Below are 20212 nucleotides of genomic sequence, written 5' to 3'. Positions count from 1 at the left end.
CAAAGCCCAAGCTGTAATAAACTGGAATTATGCCTTAAAGAGATGAACTTCACAGACTCACAGTTCAGAATTTGCTCAGCTAAGATCGTACCTCTTCCTCATATTGGCTGCAGAAAGCACTGACTGGCCAGTTTATCATTTATGACAAATCCAATAACATCCTTTAATATCCCCCCTGCTCATGACCCCACATCATTGTGAGGTCCTCTGTGAGGGCAGGTTCTACTCATCGTTTTGTCATATGAAATTCATTTCCTGTTAAACGCAGAGGCAGCCATATGATTTTTTTTTTCTTTGTGTTACTGTTGTTGTTTTGTCATTTCTCTCTGAGGAGGAATGCCAGACCATAAGGTGCACGACTGTCAGCCCTTCAGTGACCTGTGTACCACAGCAGACCTGTCCTCGTCTTCAAAAAGAACAAAACTGCAACAAAAATAAATCTTTGTGTTCTGCCGAGAAACGACTATTCTCTGCTTCTTCTTTTTATAAACACGTTGGGTGAGAATCGGGTACTGAGGGATCGGTGGGGGTATTTTTTTATGTTTACATCTTTTTAGCTTACGTATTTATTTTGTCCTTTTTTATATTAACTCTTCAGGTGCCAGTGTAAGATTGCCTGTTCTCTGTCCCGACAGTGCTGAGCCCGAGTGTGTTGTGTGAGTTAATGTGAGATACCTGACAGGGTCCTGTTGTGCGAAACAAGATTAAACTGACCTCGGAGTTCCACTTCTGTGACTGTTTCACTGCACGTGATGATTTATCTTTGTTTGCTCCGTGTTTTGTATCTTTTTGCTCATTTGTCATGTGAACGTGTTTTCATGTTTTTGTTTGTTACTATACCAAAAATATCATTCTGTAAGTATGTTTATTATGTGTTTTTGTTTTTTTTACCCTAGTACAGCGATTTATGTCTCTATTTTTTTTAATCCATTTTCCTTTTAAACTGGCCACACACCTGTAGTTCCTGAGGCTGTTTAAACCCACCCAGTATTGTCAAGCATTTAATGTGGCATTGTCCCCCAATAAAAAGGACTCAGACAAACTCTTGCGCCATGTCTTTACTTATTGTTTTTTTTTTTCCTTTTGATGGAGATGTTTTTGGGACTTGTGACGACATCCGTCGTTGCTCTGATCAACAGTGTCGCTCTGGCAGGCATCAGTTGTCAAAGGAGGTGTAAGCCCACCAGCCGTGGTCCTTCTTTGGGCTTTGGGCACATGCCATCTGAAGCAATAATAAAAACATAAATCGTAATGTGCTTGGCTTTCCACACGGAGCTCTCTGCAGGCACAGAGAGGAGGCACAACAAAGATAAGAGTCACCAAACAAAAAAGGATCAAAAAGATGGATTTGAAAAAATGTTTTCTAATCCAGATTCACATTCAAAATGTGTTCCTATTTATGCCTTTCACTGCACCACATATGTCTCTCATAGATTAGGCCTGATTCATGCACACACACATATGTACTGTATATATAAACTGAAATGACACATGGACCATAACTGACAGAAATGTGTTTGAAACTTATCTAATTTAAACTCAAAGGTCAGGACCTCATACACACAGGCCTGGAAATAAAATTCTTTGTTTTCAGTGCCTCTGGAATTTGAGTGAATGTGAGAGAAAGAGGCTTCCCTTTGTGATAAATACTGAAAACATACGAGGCACTCACTTTTGAAACTCCTCTAGGGCCTTGTGTTGTGAACGTTGTCGCATCAAACCTCTTCACAAGTGCACCGCTGCGTCAAACCGCCACAGACAGGTGGCTTCTTACCAGGGTACTCCTCTAAGATTCAGTTTATCTGCATGGAATGAATATATTTTAAATAAAGTGACTGCGCTGCTTCACAGAGAGCCACTCAAGAGCTTTTTGAATGTGAGTGGTGGTGTTCACAAGCAGCATGGCTATTGTTCAGTGCTGGAGATAACAATTGGCCCAGGTATTAGAATGCCTATAGAGCAGTAATAGGATATAAAGTGGGCCAATTATGGTTTCCTATACTGTTACAGTGGTAGATACTCATTTCAAACAAAATGACAAATAATGAGGTTAGCCTACTGACAAGTTGTCCATATTAGCTGCAATCTCAACTGTCAGACTGCTTTAAAGGCACTGTTTCCAACCTTTTCTGTTCTATTAGACTATTAGCTATAGATTATAGTTTTTATAGATCTAAAATATGGATTGGACATCACTGTGACATCACCCATTAGTTTTGAAGCTTCTACTTTAGTGTTTTGACCACAGTCATGTCAAATTTTTTTGGACTGATGAAAGGTGGAATGCTAATTTATCAGTTAATGTTAGCTAGCTTGTTAGCAAGCTGTATTCTTGAACGGTATCAGTGCAGCACACAGAAAGCACCAGGCTAATAAAACATGAGAATTTTACTCACCAAAACTGAAGCCCAAATTTCTGGGATGGTCAGTTAACAAGACAATCGGTGATGTAGTAGCAATCGCTCTCAATTCACAGGTTATTACAACCAACTGGTTAAACTACAGGAATGTTTATGAGACATAAACCCCTGATTGACCTCTAATTTCCTACTTCTAATTTCAGACAAACCTGAGGATATTATGTTAAGCTTTATAGTTTATGTCTTGCATATAAACACAACCATATCCATAATCACATACTGTGTATGCTACCATTGTATATAGTGTATTATCTTACTTATATTATATATGTATGTATTTTATTTTTATTTTTTTGTATTTTCCTTCTGATATCTGTACCTGAGCTGAGGTAACGCAAAAATTTCCCTGTCGTGGGATCAATAAAGTCTCATCTTATCTTATCTTATTACCTTGGCCTCCAGTAACACTGTGAGAAATATTGGAACCATTTTTAATGTGCATATCAAACTATGTAGGACTGCTTTCTTCAATTTACACAATATCTCTAAAAGTAGACACATCCTGTTTCAGAATGATCCCATAAAACTAGTGCATTTATAACGTCTTGCTGGACTACTGTAATTTATTATTATCAGGCTGTCCCAAAATTCCCTAAAAAGCCTTCAGCTGATCCAGAATCTTACAGTGAGTACAGACAGGGACAAGAAAGAGTATATTTTGCACATATTGGCTCCTCTTTGCTGGCCACCTGTTAAATCCAGAAACAACTTTAAAATCATTGTCCTAAATTAAAAAATCTTAAAGAGCTCATAGTACTGTATCACCCCAATAGAGGACTTTGCACCTCACACCACAGGCTTACTTGTGGTTCCTAGAGTATTTAAAAGTAAAATGGGAGGCAGAGCCTTCAGCCCTCACAAGAGGCCCCTCCAGCGCTGGGTGGGGGGGCCTTTTGTAAATTTTTGCCCCTGCCCCAACAGATTCTAGAATCACCAACTGGCTGCACTGTAAGACGAATAAATCCATTGAAAATGATGAACATGACCTCGCCATTGACCGTGAGCACACTATGAGTGACGACCCATTGGGTGATTATTGTGTGCAACTTTGATTAGAGCGATCCTTGAGACGTGTTGACTTTTGACCAGGATATTTCCTTCAACGCACATATTAAACAAATATGCAAGATTGCTTTCTTCCATTTGCGCAACATCTCTAAAGTTAGAAATATCCTGTCTCAGAGTGACGCTGAAAAACTAGTTCATGCATTTATTACTTCCAGGCTGGACTACTGTAATTCATTATTATCAGGATGTCCAAAAAACTCACTGAAAAGCCTTCAGCTAATCCAAAATGCTGCAGCAAGAGTACTGACAGGGACTAGAAAGAGAGAGCATATTTCTCCTGTTTTGGCTTCCCTTCATTGGCTTCCTGTTAAAATGAATTCAAAATCCTGCTCCTCACATACAAGGTCTTAAATAATCAGGCCCCATCTTATCTTAATGACCTTGTAGTACCATATCACCCTATTAGAGCACTTCGCTCTCGCTCTGCAGGCCTACTTGTTGTTCCTAGAGTATTTAAAAGTAGAATGGGAGGGAGAGCCTTCAGTTTTCAGGCCCCTCTTCTGTGGAACCAGCTTCCAGTTTGGATTCGGGAGACAGACACTATCTCTACTTTTAAGATTAGGCTTAAAACTTTCCTTTTTGCTAAAGCATATAGTTAGGGCTGGACCAGGTGACCCTGAATCCTCCCTTAGTTATGCTGCAATAGACGTAGGCTGCCGGGGGATTCCCATGATGCATTGAGTTTTTCCTTTCCAGTCACCTTTCTCACTCACTATGTATTAACAGACCTCTCTGCACTGAATCATATCTGTTATTAACCTCTGTCTCTCTTCCACAGCATGTCTTTATCCTGTCTTCCTTCTCTCACCCCAACCGGTCGCAGCAGATGGCCCCGCCCCTCCCTGAGCCTGGTTCTACTGGAGGTTTCTTCCTGTTAAAAGGGAGTTTTTCCTTCCCACTGTTGCCAAAGTGCTTGCTCATAGGGGTCATATGATTGTTGGGTTTTTCTCTGTATCTATGAAGCGCCTTGAGGCGACTTTTGTTGTGATTTGGCGCTATATAAATAAAATTGAATTGAATTGAATTGAATTGAATTGATTTGATCACGTCCCTACCTCCAGTATCCAGGTCAATGAGTTATGAAAAAATTCTGGGCTAATTGCAATATATACAATATCAACCGTGTTTAGAAGCAGCGGCGCCCACCAGCCAGGTGAGTGGCAGCCAATCAGAAGGAAGACAGACAGGAGCTGCTTGTTACTGCACTATGGCCTCACACAGTGGTCAGCGAGGTCCCATTGTGAAGCGTCAAGCTGAGTGTTTTCTGTTGCTTTCGTGGTGTTTTCAAAGCAGAGATGACATGCGAGGGGTGGATCTGAGTGAGAAACCAAGGGAGACTGCACATTCACAGGCTAATGACTTGTAAATCACACGGTAAACAGAGCAGAACAGAAGTTTATCTGCACATTTAATCCTGCCAAAATCTTAATAAAAGGAAAACAATTATAACAGTATGTAATTTTTCTACACGATATAGAAATGCTGCTGTAGTACATGAAATAAATCTGGACTCTGGGTTCAATTTGCAAGGAATAAACGTGTACAGAAAAAGTCCTGGTAGCTCGTTGTCCACACCCGTGATCATAAAACTGAAAGTTTCTAATTACACTATAGAAAATCTAGTTAAAAGTCAAAACTTTATATCTTCCTTCACATTTTTCAAAGCATTCAGGTGGGCCAGATTGGAGTCTTTCTCAGACTGAATCTGGCCCACGGGCCTTACATTTGACACCCCTGTCACAGAGCACCACGTTGGTTTTCCCAAAGACATCTAACCCTCTTTTTTGCCACAAGACTTATCCTCATACCTGGTTTGAGAGATGGAATCCAGCTGGACTGGAGCTAAAATTCCAAACAGAGTGCCTAAATCAACAATAGATGAAAACTGAATGAATTTATTATCAGTGACAGACCTGAAATGAAAACAAGAAGTCAAACCACAATCAAACCAGTCCTGATTCACGTACCTCGTGAGTATATCACATACAGCTCTGCAAGTTTGAGGAAGCACTTGTGTAATAAATTGTTTAAGCCTTTCACACGGGACTGTGTTCATTATCATTTTTATCACATTTTTGTCAGAGACTTCCTCAGGCTATGGATTTATGACTCAAAGCACAAACCCTTTTAAACTCAAACACACCATCTGCTCCTCATCAAAACTCTATTTCCATTGAAATATTATGTAGTAGTTTTAAGAGTGTTCCCTCTGTAGTATTTTCACACTTTTTAATGACATTTTTTAATCCAGTGACTGCAATCCAGGGCAAGCACGTCCTTGCAACCTGTACGGCCTTTTGCAAATACCTGAACCTAATTTGCACTTTCAAGCACGCTTGGACGCCTCCGGCTTGACAACAGTTTGGGAAAATGGTTTGCTGTTGTATCGCTTCAAAGTACCAGCCACTCGAGTGGGAGAAAATGAAGAAAATGAAGCATTGTTTGTGGAATTACATGAAATCATGTGAGGGTGTAGAAATTATTTACAATAGCTGTTACTGCTTTTTGAATGAAGCTTTCCCGGGATCTGTTGTTTAACTGCCTGAAGGTGGATGTTTAATACTTGTCAGAGTTAGTCAGCCTCTTTGAAGAGAAGAAAACTAGAATTTCTTTTGGGGAGTGCTTGCTCTCTAACAAACTTCATGTACTTATAAATACAGGTATCACTGGTGATACATTTTGTCACTTCTTCTCTTGAAAAAACACCAATCTTTGGTTCATAATCAGAGGCCTGTATTATCAGCCTCACATAATTTCAGGTTCAACTCTGGGTGGTCAGTTGTGAGAAAGGTGGCTAAAAACTTAATAGCTATAACCTCTTACTGGGATCCACTGCCATGGCAACTTCTGCTTCACACCTTGCATGCATCGGTTAACAGATTAATGTCGCCTACTAACCAATCATTTTTGTGGGAAAGAAGCATCGCCATTTGTAAAAGACGTCGTCTTCAAGTCTCACATAGAAAAGCACAGATCGGCACATAGTACAGTTGCACAAATAAAAATATTTTTACTTTATTATGTTTGTGTGATGTTCATTGGTGGATTAATTTATAATATTTAATACATTTAAAGAAATTAAATTGAGTTGTTGTCAAACAGCTAACAGATCATCTGCAGAGGAATGGTTTATTTGAAGAGTTTCAGTCAGGTTTCAGAGCTCATCACAGCACAGAAACAGCTTTAGTGAAGGTTACAAATGATCTTCTTATGACCTCTGACAGTGGACTCATCTCTGTGCTTGTCCTGCTAGACCTTAGTGCAGCATTCGATACTGTCGACCATAATATCCTATTAGAGCGATTAGAACATGCTGTAGGTATTACAGGTACTGCACTGCAGTGGTTTGTATCATATCTATCTAATAGACTCCAGTTTGTGCATGTAAATGGAGAGTCCTCTTCACACACTGAGGTTAATTATGGAGTTCCACAGGGTTCAGTGCTAGGACCAATTCTGTTTACATTATACATGCTTCCCTTAGGCAGTATCATTAGAAGACATAGCATACATTTTCACTGCTATGCTGATGACACCCAGCTCTATCTGTCCATGAAGCCAGATAACACACACCAATTAGTTAAACTGCAGGAATGTCTTAAAGACATAAAGACCTGGATGGCCACTAACTTTCTGCTTCTTAATTCAGATAAAACTGAGGTTATTGTACTCGGCCCTGAAAAGCTTAGAAATATGGTATCTAACCAGATTCTTACCCTGGATGGCATTACCTTGGCCTCCAGTAACACTGTGAGGAACCTTGGAGTCATTTTTGACCAGGACATGTCCTTCAACGCACATATTAAACAAATATGTAAGACTGCTTTCTTCCATTTGCGCAACATCTCTAAAATTAGAAATATCCTGTCTCAGAGTGACGCTGAAAAACTAGTTCATGCATTTATTACTTCCAGGCTGGACTACTGTAATTCATTATTATCAGGATGTCCAAAAAACTCACTGAAAAGTCTTCAGCTAATCCAAAATGCTGCAGCAAGAGTCCTGACAGGGACTAGAAAGAGAGAGCATATTTCTCCTGTTTTGGCTTCCCTTCATTGGCTTCCTGTTAAATCCAGAATTGAATTCAAAATCCTGCTCCTCACATACAAGGTCTTAAATAATCAGGCCCCATCTTATCTTAATGACCTTGTAGTACCATATCACCCTATTAGAGCACTTCGCTCTCACTCTGCAGGCCTACTTGTTGTTCCTAGAGTATTTAAAAGTAGAATGGGAGGGAGAGCCTTCAGTTTTCAGGCCCCTCTTCTGTGGAACCAGCTTCCAGTTTGGATTCGGGAGACAGACACTATCTCTACTTTTAAGATTAGGCTTAAAACTTTCCTTTTTGCTAAAGCATATAGTTAGGGCTGGACCAGGTGACCCTGAATCCTCCCTTAGTTATGCTGCAATAGACGTAGGCTGCTGGGGGATTCCCATGATGCATTGAGTTTTTCCTTTCCAGTCACCTTTCTTACTCACTATGTATTAATAGACCTCTCTGCATTGAATCATATCTGCTATTAACCTCTGTCTCTCTTCCACAGCATTTCTTTATCCTGTCTTCCTTCTCTCACCCCAACCGGTCGCAGCAGATGGCCCCGCCCCTCCCTGAGCCTGGTTCTGCCGGAGGTTTCTTCCTGTTAAAAGGGAGTTTTTCCTTCCCATTGTTGCCAAAGTGCTTGCTCATAGGGGTCATATGATTGTTGGGTTTTTCTCTGTATCTATGAAGCGCCTTGAGGCGACTTTTGTTGTGATTTGGCGCTATATAAATAAAATTGAATTGAATTGAATTGAATTGAGTTAGGCTCAAAATAGCAATATTAATTCATTTGAATTCAACTATATTTCTATAGCACGAAATCACACCAACAGTTGTGAGGCGCTTTATGTTGTAAGGTAAAGACCCTACAATAATACAGAGAAACCCCAAATCAGACCACCCCCTATGAGCAAACACTTGGTGACAGTGGGGAGGAAAAACTCCCTTTTAAAAGGAAGAAACCTCCGTCAGATCCAGGCTCAGGGAGGGGCAGGCATCTGCTACAACAGATTGGAGGGGGGGGGGGGGGGGGGGGGGGGGTGATAATGGTAGCATCTGAAAGGATACAACCTTCATCTAGGGAGCAAATTAATTTAGAATTGAAAATGTAAGCTTTAATGAAATATGCAGTTATAATTAACTTCCTAGGACCTGGCGTCCACATATGTGGACATCACATTTTGGGTTATTTAGACCAAGTGATATCCACTTACGAGGATGTTATACTGCTACTGTTCTATCGAAATTTTAAACGAATATCCTCACATGTGGCTCTCAATCAGGTAAAAAAAAAAAATCTGGTAATTCTTTATTTTTATATTCATCGGGTCCCAATATGCCCAAATATCAAGAGAAATTAAAAATGCATGCTGTGGAAGAGTTCAGGTCTTAGGAGGTTAATCTGAGATCTTGCTGTGCTGTAATGATGAGTTCGTGATACTGGTAAGCCCATTGACTGACCCAGTCGCCCCTTTTCCAGCCAGCTTTTCTCCCTATGTGTGTTTCTCCCGCTGTGAGTTATGTTCACACATTTTTATATTTATATTTCAGTTCTCTTCCTACTACACACACACACGCACACACACGCACACACACATTGCTTCTTTGAAAGCCACTTTGCTGCCAGTAGACCTGTCCATGTTTGTCACAGGTCAACAAGACCTTCTTCACGTGAATGCTTTTGTGGATAGATTGGGAGACCCTGGGTGGACATCTTCATGTGTCAGTGTTAGAGTAAGTTAATTGAAAAACTATCCTTCATATGGACAAAAAATTGTGTCCAAAAGTTGTTTGTTTTTGTTTCTTTCTTTCTTTTTTACTATAACGGCAGCTATTATAATCTGAGCTAAACATTAGTATCTTTAATAAACAAATACACAGGGAACTATACTCAGCTAGCAACAACCAAAAAAACCTTTGAAGGATAATAAAAAGTCTCGAGTTTTTTTTCCAGATCTTTCAGATATATGATTAGAATGTATATTTGTCTAGATTCCAACTTTCAGCTGGTTCCCTTTTGTGTTCAGCTGTTGACCACCACAACACTAGCTCAGGATTATTATTTTTTTCTTGCTGTGCACACTAACATAGCAGGCTTAACCCAGCCCTGTATTCAGCTGTACCTAATCCCAGTGTTGGTGTTGTACCAGAATCATCATAGTCAATGTCGGTCCAGTTTAGAAGTGACCAATCACATTGTTATGATGTCATAGTTTTACGACATGGAAAAATCTGCTGATGTTCACTCAAGAAAACATCCTGAAAAGGGGGCAGTTAAGTGTCAGGGTTAGGTGATCAGGTTATAATTAGGGTTGTCTTTATGGTTATGAGGTGAGGGTTAAGGTTTGGTGTGTGGTGTTTACACAAAACAAAATGGTTACATCACGACTATGCAAATGATCACTTGCAATGTTGAACAATAGTTTTGATGATCCAGGAACAGCACCAACACATCGCATCAGATCGTGCCTGTATTCACCCCATTTCCAGTCTTTATGCTAAGCTAAGCTAATGTTTATTCTAGTTTGCTTTTTGGCAACACATGAGGCTGGTATCAGTCATAAGCATATACGCATGAACTATCAGACTATGCTACTGAAGCATCTCCCTGTGCATCAGGCAAAGCCTTTTAATGGAGATGCCAATGTGGGAACAATCTTCCTGTCAGTTGCCAATTAAAACAACAAAACATCCCAGCAGACTGAAAAGCCCTCTGACGGATGAATGAGTGTTATATCATTATGTTGAGAGTAAATAGCTGTGTTCCACTGGAAATGAATGCACTGAGATCATACAACACATAATTAAATACTGAATTGAGATCTTAATAATAAACTGCATGTTTAAAATCTCAGAAAACACCTTTATTTCACACAATCCACTCAATGCAGCTACATGAGGAACATAAACTATTATTCTGAGGTCTAAACAAGAACACGTGTGTTTTAGTAGCAGATTTTCTTTTCAGAGACTAAACTGAGTCACAGTCAGTGAGAGTACGGTCCATTAGGTTTGTTTTTGTTTTTTTAAAGATATTTAAGTGTGAATATTGTGTTGTTTCCTATATTTTAAAATCAGATTTGTAAAAAACAAAAAAGACCTCGTCTGCGGCTCTCCTGTAAAACCTGTGAAATTCAGACACACTCTGGTGCACAAGCGCTTCACACGTTCAAAGCGGAAACCCCGAGCTCAACAGAGAAAACCTCATCCCTGTTCACAGTGCCGCAGCTTGTCATTTTTGAAGTCCCAGTGCTGGGTATCAGCCTCTGTGGCTCCCGCTTGAAAAAAGACAGGCTGACAGAGAGGCTAAGTCTTCATGGACGCTCTGATCTCAGCTGCCCTCTGAGCAGCCATGGACTTTCTCCGCTGTATGGCTGAAGCCGTGGCCTCTGTAATGCCATGGTAGCTGTCCGTCTCCTGGGAGTCCTCGCTGTTCTGCGACTTGGTGCTGTCCTGCGAGTCTGGCTTCTGCCTGAGCGCCCGGCTCTGCTCCTCCTTCAGCTCAATATAGGAGCGGGAGAAGGTGTGAAAGATGGACGTGACAGGAAAGGCCATGAGGAGGATACCGCTCAGGATGCTGCTAAGCGCCACCACCTGGCCAGGGATGCTTCTGGGCACCATGTCCCCGTAACCAACTGTAGTCATGGAGATGACCGCCCACCAGTAGCTACCAGGGATGCTGGTGAATTCCTGCTTTGCGCCCATTTCGCTCTCAGCTAGGAAAACGAGTGGTGAGAAAAGAGCCATGGCCACGCACAGGAACAACAGCAACAGGCCAAACTCACGCGTGCACCTCCTCACTGTTAGGCCGAGGGTCTGCAAGCCTAAGGAGTGGCGGGCCAACCTCATGACGTAAAAGATCCGTAGTGCTCGGAGAACTCGGAGAACTAACCCCACCTTCTCCAGGTAGTTGTTCCCTGAGCCTGCAGGTTTCCCACCCACCGACAGAGAGTCCACGATGAGGGTGATGTAGTAGGGAAGAATGGCTACCACATCGATGACGTTTAGAGGCGTACGCAGGAACATACACTTGCTCTGAGTCTGAATGAAGCGCAGCAGGAACTCCAGGGAGAACCAGGCGACGCACACTGTCTCCAGAACAAAGATGTTATAGCATCTCTGGGAGCACTCACCCTGCAGAGGAGGGGGAAACAACAACAACACAAAGACAAGTGTTACAACCTTCAGCGAGAGAAACAAATCCAAAAGTGTTTTAGATGAAAGTGAGGTTAGGACACAGCATGGAGCCAGTCATTAAGAAGGTATTTTAAGGCTTGTTATTTCATCTACAGGGTTTGTTATTGACAGCCGAGGTTGCCACTTAAGCTCTGACAACAAAAATGTGTCTGTCCTCTCACAGAACAAAACACAGCAGAGAAGGTGCTGAAAGATTCATGAAGCTTATAAGTACACGCTTTGATTATCTGATTTAGGCAACCTCACTGAGTCACGCATCAAACCGCACTAAACAAAAGGCTTTAAGAGGTGTACAATGTGAAGATAGTGTTAACGTGAAGAGTTCCCGACAAATGAGGCTATGCTGGATTTTTAAGATGAAACACCTCTTTTCATAATAATCTACTGTAAAATCATCTATTTTTCCAAGCCTGATGAAATAGAGTTCATGAATATTTAAAAATATAATTATAAGAGATGACTTTATTTGATTAAGTCAAAGTTACCCCTGGAGCAAACTGAAAACATAAAGTGTGTGAGTATACTTTACATTTTTCTGACATGACTCAGTGTGATTAATGGCCGAGAAATATTCTTTGCTTTGCAGTTTCTGTGGTTTTACATTCAAATATGAGGAGATACAAAACAGTGACAAAATACAGCAAACATATGGCAACTTCAGCAGCCCATTAGAGCCACCATCTACAAGCACTGGGGTGTTGAATTTGTGTCGGAATGTGCACAAGGGTGAATATGTAAGCCTTTGCATTTGCCTTCGCATTTGCTCAGTCAGCCTCATGCATTTTTAAGAGTATAAACTCTGCTTTGCAAATAGCAGGGTTTTTTGCCCTTGAGACATCAAACTCGCTAAGCCCATTAAGGACCATGTAAATGACTGATAGGCAAAGCTGGAGTTGCAATTTTTCACCCAGTAAAAACAGCAGCAGAAGCAATAACCCACTAAAGTAAAAGTGAGGTCACATATTAAATGAGAGTAAACAGCAATCATGCTGAATATTAGGATTTCTAAAAGAATGTAACATGAAAACTAAGCAGTTTATTCAGTCTTGCTGAACAGGAAACATGTCATGGAAGAGTCCAGTCTGAATGCAACTGAATGCAAAATTGTAGCTTGACATCAAACTTACCCACATACATATTTCACTAGACATGGAGTTTTTACTGTACATCACTCAGCTAGCAAGAAATCTGCAGGCTAACAGCCAGAACTCCACACTGAAGGCAGTAATAAGTGGCTTTACAGCTAACCATCACCTTCCTCTTTAGGCATGAAGTACACAGTTACAAGGAATGGAGTTGGGGGGTGCCATAAACCACCCTGAGTGCTCAGAAAGAGTAGAAAAGTGCTAAGAACCAGTCCATTTGTCATCAGTTTAACTGAATCTTAAAACTAAGAATGAATTAAATTCAATTGTATTTATACAGCACCAAATCACAACAACAGTCACCTCAAGCTGCTTTATATTGTAAGGTAGACCCCACAATAATACATCAGAGAAAAACCCAACAATCATATGATCCCCCCTTGAGCAAGCACTTTGGAGAGAGTGCGAAAGAAAAACTCTCCTTTAACAGGAAGACACCTCCAGCAGAACCAGGCTCAGGGAGGGGCGGGGCCATCTGCTGCGACAGGTCGGGGTGATGAAATGATGGGATGCTTGAAACTGACTAATCCTTGAAACATTTTTAGTATACAGCCATGTTTGCTAGTCATGGCTGAGGCAGTGGGTTTCTGAAATAACAATCTGTTCTTATTTCCTAGTTGTCATATACTGATGTGATGACAGCGTGTTTCATATGCAGGAACTACACTCTAATACTTACAGTACACCTTTACTCTTTTTCAGTGTGCAGGTTAGGTGCATATTTACTGCTTTTATACTGGAGAACAACACTGACAACACTGCTCCGGATTGTTTTCATGGTTTTCGATGATTCAGTTAATCCAATGACTGCAGTGCAGTGTTAGCCAAGCGCAAATGAAAGCAGTGAACAAAATGAATGAATTATTCATCATTATTGTGTGTGTGTGTGTGTGTGTGTGTGTGTGTGTGTGTGTGTGTGTGTGTGAGATGCATCTAAAACTAACAACAATTGAACAATTGTTAGTGTCACAATTATAAGTTTGTCATAGTACAAATAGGAGGCACAAACATCACACAGACTTTCTCTCTGGCTCAGATAATCGCTTTTTGTTTAACTTTTCTGTGATACTGAAATCATTTTTTTTAATTAGTTCTGAGGATGACAATCTTACAATTTGTAATATTTTTCCTAACACCACAAATGTGAATCTTGATTGAAACTTTAAACCTCTTGGTGTCAGGAGGTCACTAATCATTACAATCTATCCTCTTTCATCAAAGCTCATGACAATTCAATCAAGAGCTGTTTATCATCAAAGCAAAAATATAAATTTCCAGGCGGCACAAGAGCAAAAATACCATCAAGGGCAAGCTGGAGTTCGAGGACATAGAAGCATGTGGACAGGAACAACTAAGCCTTTCTGAGCTCTATCAGTTTTTCCAGTTTGGACTGACAGGCCAAGATTCCCACTTCGTGTCGTTACCTCTTGGGTGGGATGTAGTGCAGAGACTAACATATGCTTTGGGTGCAAGTCCCAAGGTGGTATTAAGAAAATTATAAAATTGTGTCATGTAACTTTTTGGTCTGGAAGCAAACTTATAAGAAATCAGAGACAGCATCCCATACATTTCAAAAGTGGATATGACTCCCATCACAAGATAATCTCCATAAAACGGTTGACAGTAGATAAAAAGGTTAGGCTTCACACTCCAATTGAGAAATATGAAATAACACAATAACTGTTAGATTAAAAGAATACCATCAGCTTCATTTTTGGGAGAATTATCAGCCAATTTCGACCGCTTTGTTCTCTCTTTTAAGGAAGATTTGGACAGCTTGCAGAAACTATAATACTGTGCTAAATATAACTGTATTCTCTGAAAAAATAAGTGCATACCCATTTACAGTTTATGTGCTACATATTTGGAAAAAGCAATCATTTGATCCCCTTTGGTGTACTACCCACAGCTATGTGAGTCGTGTCAGTAAAGTTAGCTTTTTTAAATATTAAATAAAAATAGAAATCTGTAAGTGTGTGTGCCTAAAACTCTCCCTCTGTCGGGAATCCATCTTTTAGTCCTCATGCTCCCGTGGCAAACCATCACATGGCAATTTTGAAGCTTCATGTGTTATTTCAGCACGGCCATTCAAATTTGAGCTAAAATCCACCCTCTAACCACATGCTGTCATTTCACATCCAAAGTAATGAGTCTGAAGCCAAAACAAATAAGTGTGCTACTATCCAAATCCTTAAGGAACACGCTCATTTTCACATGGCAACCAGCATGCTTCGCACTTCCTTTGTTTTTCTGCTCTTCCGTGTCCACGGGGGAATCTGTCTGTTTGTGACACATTTGCAATTGATGATGCCATCCCTTCGTTTGAATCTGACCAGTGTATATGTATTGTTCTCTGTCAGAGGCTTTCTGGCTGAGTGCATTCTCCACTCCCTTCTGCTCCTTCTCCACTCTGAAAAGCCTCTGATGTACATAGATGTACCGCTGAGGATCAAATTAAAAGCATGCAATTATTCATCTCAGCAGTCAGGGGACTCTGACCCCGTCACAGCTGAAGACAAGCATGTAAACCAAACAATGCAGGAAGCGACGGCTAACCTTTGATATGCACAGTAAGTTGGAGTGGGCTCCGTATAACAAACAGGCACACTTCAAGTACTGAGCTGCTCCTGTCTTTGGCACACCCAAGATTTTAATGGATCAATTTACTATTCTCATTTGTTCACTTCACTGGGCTTTACCATGTGCAGCGAGTGTCTGTGTGTGTAATTCCCACCCAGATAAACTCCGGTCTTTTCTTCCGCACAGCAATTTACCTGTTCACAAAGGAATTTCAGACAAGTTGGGGAATTTAAGAGAATGCCTTTCATAGATGGATTCTGTCTTTTTAAATCATCTTCATGTCAAATCAACAAATCAAAACAAATCGTTCCAACACCTGGAGTCAGGTTGTGGCATTGTCTCAGCAACACCTGGCACTACCTGGCCAGGTATGATCATTTCTCCAGCATGTTTGGGCCCTAATTGAAAAATCTCTCACCACTTGGAAGATTTCAAGAACCATGGGGATCTGATGCCTGAGTAACCTCAATCAGCTCCTTCCAACATGAAGGAGCAGCAGCTATTGAGGTTCCTCAGGACACGTCTTGCACACACTACTTGTGATCTGTCGGCCACATTGGACATGGTATAACCACCTGGTGCCAGTGGTTGCAGACGGTCGATGCCCTTTCACTTGGTGACAATCATTTGCAAAGAATGGTGGGTTCACCACCGAAACCTTGGCTGATTGTGACCTACACCCGTTTTCACGGGTGTAGGGGCGATCGTGGCTCAAGAGTTGGGAGTTCACCTTGTAATCGGAAGGTTGCTGGTTCGAGCCCCGGCTTGGACAGTCTTGGTCGTTGTGTCCTTGGGCAAGACACTTCACCCGTTGCCTACTGGTGGTGGTCAGAGGGCCCGGTGGCGCCAGTGTCCGGCAGCCTCGCCTCTGTCAGTGCGCCCCAGGGTGGCTGTGGCTACAATGTAGCTTGCCATCACCAGTGTGTGAATGTGTGCGTGAATGGGTGGATGAGTGGATATGTAAAGCGCTTTGGGGTCCTTAGGGACTAGTAAAGCGCTATATAAATACAGGCCATTTACCATTTACCATTTCACACCTTGGCTCGTGTGATTAAGAAGAGGTAGGGGGTCCATGTCCCTCTTGTGGGATACTCTGATAGGGCTTAAATCTATTAAATCTTAAATCTCCACCATTTGACCTTAGAACTGAAGAAACGTCTTGAACAAGAGGTGAAACGTCTTCAAGCTACTTAAAGAAGTCCAGATGCTTTTCTTTCTAAGCTCATTTGCAAAGAATGTGCTACACCAAAAACCTTGCATTGATGATTTGGTTGTTGGCAGATTCCCACATCTTTGTCTGCAAGACAGCAAGTTCCACCTCAACACACAACATTTGAGATTAGGTCAGCTTTTTCAAGGAGCAGTTTTTACATTACAAAATGCCAGCATGACTGGAAAACAGCATTGTAATTATTTGTCTGGTAAGATGGTTATGGCTTTATTACCAGTCAGTGGTTCTGGCTTGGAAACTTTTGTTGTTGATCACCAGCTGAATTAAACTCATTATATGTTATTGAAACACCTGACCAAATCTTAAATATGCCCTGTAAATATGTGAAAACATTATCAGTCCCATGGTGTAAATGCACTTCCATGCTTCCTGCTACCATGGTTGCAGTGACAGCGCTCTCCTGGAAAACTCAGAAACAAGCTAAGATACAAGAGGAGAGAGACTGTCACCAACAGTTTCAATGACTTACCTGTAAAAGCATATTAAGACAAAGTTGCATCTGCCTTATGTTTCCTCTTTGCACAAAAACTCCTAACTCAGTCTAGATTTACTGAAATGTTGTGCAGCCACAGCTTTTCTGAATGGCCAAAAAGCAATAAGGAGTGAAAATCCAACCATCACTGAGAGGAATGCCTATGGGGGCAAACTAGCATGACAATCAAAGAACCAGGTTTTAAAAATTACAAAAAAGAATGGAGGGACACTTGTACAATGGCAACATTCAGCCACTATGAAAGGTTTGACATGCAGCTTTATTTTTCTCCTTTCTTCTTCTATTATGTGCCCACTGTTGGTGCAAAGTGTCCACTACGGCGTCTGAAAGCAATGGCAACTCTCACAGAGATGTACACAATAACTGTTACACAAATCACAAACACTAACACAGAGGAGCTGTCGTGTGGAAAACACTGAGCATGCTGACAGTTGCCTTGTGCTGCATCGTCTTTGCCTCATTCTTGTTGGTCTTTTGCTGCACTCTGTGGCCAGTGAGTAGATTGAATTGTTCAGAAGTGCTCTACTGCGTCGTCGTCCCCCCATCACCCACCGCATCATCGACAAGGAGCAGCAATAAGACCATCTCACACAGCCATACAAGAGAGATAAATCTCTCTTGTATGGCTGTGCTCTGTCAGAAGTGTCTTTGAACTGCAAGGTTTGTTTCTATTGAAAAAAAAAAGAGCTTCAAGGATGAGAACAAACAGTTTGGTCAGGAAATAGTGCACAGCTGTTTCCCTGCAAATATTAGTGGAAAGAGTCTGGGGCTGTCTAACACACTGTAGATACGAAACAGGGAGTGGAAATTCAAGGAAGTCAGAGCTTATTTTAGTCTTGTCTATCCCATCACAGGGTTAGGGTCTGACCTGGGCTAACAAAAAATAAATAAAACACTAAATTTATGAAAACTCATTGCATTGGTTAGATATATTTAATGCTACAGTTGCACTAGGAAAAATAATGATTGGAGACTGCGGTGCCAAAGTTATTGCAACCATGTGAAAAAATGAATAAACTGTTTTAAAGACAGGGACAAGGCTGCAGTGAGTGGCACTGTCAGTTACCACGTTCAGAGTGACTTTGGTGTATCAAGATGATGATAAAATGGAAATAAGATGGAGTCAGTCTGCTATCAGCTTGCAACTGAATGAGTCCATTTTACAACTACATGCAATCTGTCTGTGATGATACAGTAATTAACTGTCATAAATCAATGGAAATCACAAATCTGTTTCTGTCTGATAAAGATGACGAAGTTCACATTGACTACTTACATTCAGAGCCTTGCTTTTATACAGGAATAAAATCAGAATACAGCCAGTTGCCAACCAGTTGATTCGAGTTCGCTAATGCAAAAACTGCCTGAGAGTGATCCAGTCAGCAGAGAGTGAGTAAACTGTCTGGCTGTCCACCACCAGACAACCTGTGTAATCACAGTCGAAAGTGGTCACCCAGAGGTTAATGGTCTTGAATGCTCAGTGTCTGGGGGACCGGTTGGTCACCACAGCTGTTTGCAAGCTGTGAAAAAATTAAAAGGCAATCACCAGCTTTATTTTAGGAGGTTTCCATCCTATTTATACTCCATCAGCTACAAAGCAATCCCTTTGCTGATGGCTGATTGCTATAATGGACTTTGTGTCAGTTGCCCTCTAGTGTAAGGGTGTCAGACTCAACTGGAGCTTAATTGGGCCAGATTATATAAAACCACTGCGTAAAACAACATGCCTCCAAAAGGTTTCCTTTCTTTAGGTTCAAGAAAATGCAAAAAAGCTGCAAATAAAAGTTCAAGTGAAAGGCTCAATTAACCCTACTCCCTTACAAATCTGACACCACAGAAGCTATGATTTCTTGATTATTATTTTTCTAATTTAATGAGTGATGATTTGCAAAGAGACAATCAACCACCAGAGTCATTTAAAGAAAACCTGCAATTTCAAAACAATATGCCCCAGTTTTACTACTCTGTCTACTTCTACAAGTTACACCTCACAGTTTGGTGGTGCTTGGTGCCACTGCTCCAGTGCACCTCAGTGGTATATTTGATTCCCACTGGTAGTTGCTGCCATTGCTTGATTTAGCTGAGGTAACTGAAAACAGTTAGCGCCTCTCTTGTCTTCAAACTACTGAATTTCATTCACAATCCACAGCCTCTGTCGACCATACAGCTGTTAGTCTTTTACTATATGTTTTTAATTTAAAGTGACACATTTGCACCAAACTGAAAGAATCGTTGGAACTGAGGAGAATGAGGTTATCCTCAAGGTCCAAGAATAATATAATTCATTTTCATTTAGAGTTTTTAGGTTATGCCTCCATCAAGGTAAAACTGACATGTGATCATGTCAGTAACACAAAAACTACTGAACCAAAGTTCATCAACCTTAGTCAAGTGGTTATGTGTAAGGCAAATGCTGAAACTTCATTTAAGAACTGGTCCAACAGTTAATAGGTCATTGGCCAGAGTTTGACACCTATGTTTTAGAGCCTTCAGTTTTCAGGCTTCCAGTTTGGATTCAGGACACAGACACTATCTCTACTTTTAAGATTAGGCTTAAGACTTTCCTTTTTGCTAAAGCATATAGTTAGGGCTGGACCAGGTGACCCTGAATCCTCTCTTAGTTATGCTGCAATAGACGTAGGCTGCCGGGGGATTCCCATGATGCACCGAGTATTTCTTCTTCAGTCACCTTTCTCACTCATTATGTATTAATAGACCTCTCTGCATTGAATCACACTTTTTTCCTTCCCACTGTCGCCAAAGTCCTTGCTCATAGGGGGTCATATGATTGTTGGGTTTTTCCTCTGTATGTATTATTGTTGGGTCTACCTTACAATACAGGGAGTGCAGAATTATTAGGCAAGTTGTATTTTTGAGGAATAATTTTATTATTGAACAACAACCATGTTCTCAATGAACCCAAAAAAACTCATTAATATCAAAGCTGAATGTTTTTGGAAGTAGTTTTTAGTTTTAGCTATTTTAGGGGGATATCTGTGTGTGCAGGTGACTATTACTGTGCATAATTATTAGGCAACT

The 20212-nt window shown here is 40.9% G+C and overlaps 1 protein-coding gene across 1 annotated transcript in view; it reads right to left on the bottom strand.

The window, feature by feature from the left end:
• Window positions 1–10436: 10436 nt before the first annotated feature.
• kcng2 (potassium voltage-gated channel, subfamily G, member 2) overlaps window positions 10437–20212 on the bottom strand; it is a 44236-nt gene continuing 34460 nt past the window's right edge. The window contains exon 3 of the mRNA XM_085396594.1: window positions 10437–11661. Coding sequence (XP_085252720.1) covers window positions 10834–11661 — 828 coding nt within the window. The 3' untranslated portion in view covers window positions 10437–10833. The remainder of the gene's footprint in view (window positions 11662–20212) is intronic.

Source organism: Rhamphochromis longiceps, linkage group LG22 (assembly GCF_057381845.1).
Source record: "Rhamphochromis longiceps isolate RC_006_pf linkage group LG22, R_longiceps_female_GT1.1, whole genome shotgun sequence".
Taxonomy (NCBI): Eukaryota; Metazoa; Chordata; class Actinopteri; order Cichliformes; family Cichlidae; genus Rhamphochromis; species Rhamphochromis longiceps.
This window is presented reverse-complemented; position numbering and strand designations above follow the sequence as displayed.